General features: G+C 36.1%; 1 protein-coding gene across 1 annotated transcript in view; it reads right to left on the reverse strand.

Annotated features, from left to right (window-relative positions):
* Positions 1 to 3,661, reverse strand: part of LOC118733552 (tRNA dimethylallyltransferase-like) — a gene marked incomplete in the record, with an annotated part of 126,628 nt that overhangs the window by 1,205 nt on the left and 121,762 nt on the right. Inside the window, 1 exon segment of the mRNA XM_036462992.1 lies at positions 2,452 to 2,603. Coding sequence (XP_036318885.1) covers positions 2,452 to 2,603 — 152 coding nt within the window.

A 3,661-nucleotide genomic window follows, 5' to 3' on the forward strand; every position in this document is an offset into this window, starting at 1 on the left:
TCACTAAATAACTGAACAAACCGATCGGAGAAAAAACTGAAACTTTGGGTTATAGTTGCTGTAATAGCGTTAATCCAAACCTGTAGAGGTCGGTGAAGTTGACAATAGAAAACGAGCAGTTTCAAAAGGGTTGCGCCAGAGAGAGAGAGAAAGAGAGGTAGAAGAGTCAGATGCGTAGATTTAAGTTGGTATGGAACGTGGGGCAGGAATTGATTTTACTGAAGTATTCACAATAAATTTGTAATAACCATTTTCCTTTGCACCTGACATAAGTGTTGACCGATCTCTAAGACTGGCGTTAAATGCCTGCTGTTGGTCAGTCAAATTCAACGAATAGGGAGTGGCTACTAGGATGGTCCCTGAGGAATACCGAAGAGCATGCTGTTATACTTCTTCACTTGTGCCTCTCTCTACCGGTGGTGCTTTGGCGACAAAAGAAGGCATATTTCGCCAGTACCTATTGCGGCGATTTGGCAGATCTATGCCCCTTTCACTGCCTCCAGATAGATTCTGGGTTATTTATTAGCGCAGCACACATTTTTTTTGACGACACTAACATAAAGGCAACGCGTACAGATAAGAGTACTCAGGCAAAATACCTACCTATGCAGACCTTTTGAGACTGAGAGCAACATGATTTTCACCTGCACCTCCACGAAGCTTCATATGCTGTGCGAAATATTCGGCCGGTGGGAACACAAGATTGTAGTAGTTCTTTCAGCTTCCTGTGGAATATAAAAGACATTAAAGTCTAAATCTCTGTCTATGTATATCATATACATAGGTGTAAATCCATAGAATTTTTCTACGTGACGGACTCTACGACCTACCAAAGACGTACATATTTGCATTGCCAGAATACCGTTAAGACATTTCTTTCAGTCTTTGGTTGTCCATAAAGTTTACCGGCTACGGTTATATCAAAAAATACTTTATTCAGGATAAATATTGACTCCAGTAGGGACAACAACGCCGCTCAACTTTCTCCTTCTTGTGTTAGCGGACAGCCATTTCTCACTACACCAAGTGCCAATCATATTCAGTGTTTTTTTGTGGGTTAGAGGACAGCCCTTTCTCACTACACCAAGTGCCAATCATATTCAGTATTTTTTACGCAAAAAAATCAGAAAATCTCCTGTAGTTAGGTATACCACATAATCTATATAGGCCTGGCCCTGAATATTAGGGCCCATAAGCCTAACAAGTAGGGAAGCAATTACTAAACAACAGAGGAAGGGATAAAGCACGCCGCCCTGAGGACAGCCCATATAAACTATGCACTTGACATATGGACTTATTAACCCCCTTATGCCTGAATCCTAATGACTCTCTGCGGGAGCATTTAACGAACGCAATGTATCTCGTACGGGATCCGGTGAGAAGTGGTAAGTCGTAAAGACTATAGACTCAACTTGACGACTGAGACAGAGAGTAAATTTTTTTGTAGATCTAAGGGCCTTAACAGATCTTGAGATTTTGATGAACACTGGTTGTGAAGCGAGCAAATGTGAGAGGGGAACCTCCAGGAATGGGTCGAGTGCAGCTAGTCAATAAATATTTATTATTATTAGTGTTGGGCAGTATCGAGACCTAAAGTACTCAGAACTCGATTCACAAAAGGATGGACAGCGCCCGATTTTTAAAAGTATCGATACTGAGTACTCCAAAGAACTCAGTACATAATCACAAAAGAACTCGAGAGTACTCAGTACTGAAAAAGGAACTCGGAAGTACTCAGAACTTAAAAGAACTCGAAAGTACTCAGTACTCAAAAATACTCTGTTCCAATAATCGCTTTGATACATGTACTCAGGATCGATTCAAAGTACTCAGTATTAAGTGACGAATAGACTTAAAAAGTATTGAGGTTTATTTACATTTAACGGTATTCAGAAATGATTGTACTCAATTTGTAGTTTGAATAATTTTCAAGTACAATATTTCTACCCAGTACAGTTAGCCATTCATTTGACGTAATTTGGGATTCATATATTAATTTGAATAAAATACTGCCAGCTTGTGAGATTTTTACAGTAAGTATTGGAATGCCATCAACATGTGTATATTTAAAGAGTACTCAGTACTCGATACCAAAGAATTCGATCCTCAAAAGTACTCGATACTTCCCAACACTAATTAGTATTATTATTAATAAATATTTATTTGTATCTAAAATACACCCGAAAAAAATAAAATAAATACATTCATCTCAACAAATGAGTTGGTTATACTTGTATTATTTGGTTATAGTTACCAAATAATGTGTTGAGAGAAATATTTTTAGCTGAATTTTTTCTGGGTGTACAAAATAAAATGTTTAAAATCATAATTTTTTCTCAGTGTACATATGTACATACATACTATTTATGTAAAGAATGAACTGAATTACAAATGCCAAAAATTAAGTGGCTTTAAAAAGTGAAAAAAGACTAAATTATTGATTTCAATTACCTTCTGTTGGCATTTTATACGCATTCAAGCGTAAGTACTCTTCAATTTTCTGATCATTTGCCGCATCAAACTGCTCCAAGTAGGGTATAAATTCTTTGAAGCCTATTGTTTGAAGTACGCCACGGGTGTACGCTGTGGAGTTGTCGGTTTTGCTAGAAAGAATAGCGGAGACAAATATGTACACACATATGTTCATTAGACCATATCACCTTACAAGCAAACAAAAACAGTTAGCCGTGCACCACTGAACCTAAATTTTTAAGGCAACTTCGAAAAATAATTAAATGTTTCGGAGCCACCTTCTCTCCGAACTTTTTACTTTAGAACAAAATAATTGTCCCCTCGAGTCGAAAAGATCGATATATTATTCTTTAAGGACCGACTGTAAATGCTGAAAATATTATGAAAAATTACCAAAGGCGACCAAAAACACAGAATTCGCAAGGTTTAACTTTTGGCGAGCTTTAATTTACTGGCATTAGGATGGTACGTTAGGGTGGTAGCAACTGAGATATGGTGGGCAAGTACTAGAACGGGGTACTTCAAGTCAATCACCATAGGAAAAAAAATTCCTCTCGAAGAAAAAACATCGATACATCATATTTTAAGATTCGACTATAAACGCCGAAGATATTACGAAAAATATCTCCTCTACGGTTGGCAAAGAAGAAAAAAATCGAAATTGCCTCACAAATATACTTTCATAAGGGCTGTTTGCAGCTCTCACGAAAAATTTCATTATTTCTGTTGCTTAAAAAAGTACTTTGCTTTTGCTGTAAATTTCCTTGCAGAAATAAATATACGAACATTTTTTTCTTGAGAGCTGAAAACTGATTTAAAAAATTTAGATAGAAGTAAACTACTTTTCCATTTCTTGTGCGTCATTTTATATGACTTTTTGGTTTTTCTTGAGAGCTGCAAACAGCTCTATAGATTCATGAGTGTACGGCGAACTTTATTTTCTGGTATGTTCTAATGTACATATGTACATACATATGTATTTATTTCATATAGTTTTTATAAGTACGATGTAGCAGTACAATTTTTGTAAAAATAAATAAAAAAAAAAAAATCACTTAGTTATACGCAGCAAAAAAATATACAATCATAAGAACATAAAAAGTTATTTGACAACTTACAAGAAGCATACTACATACGAGTACATAGGTTATCGAAAGATTACAATGATTAATCGTTTTGGGTGCTGCTT

The sequence above is a fragment of the Rhagoletis pomonella genome, unplaced genomic scaffold, assembly GCF_013731165.1.
Source record: "Rhagoletis pomonella isolate Grant_MI unplaced genomic scaffold, Rhpom_1.0 Rhpom_scaffold_00002, whole genome shotgun sequence".
In the NCBI taxonomy this organism is placed as follows: Eukaryota; Metazoa; Arthropoda; class Insecta; order Diptera; family Tephritidae; genus Rhagoletis; species Rhagoletis pomonella.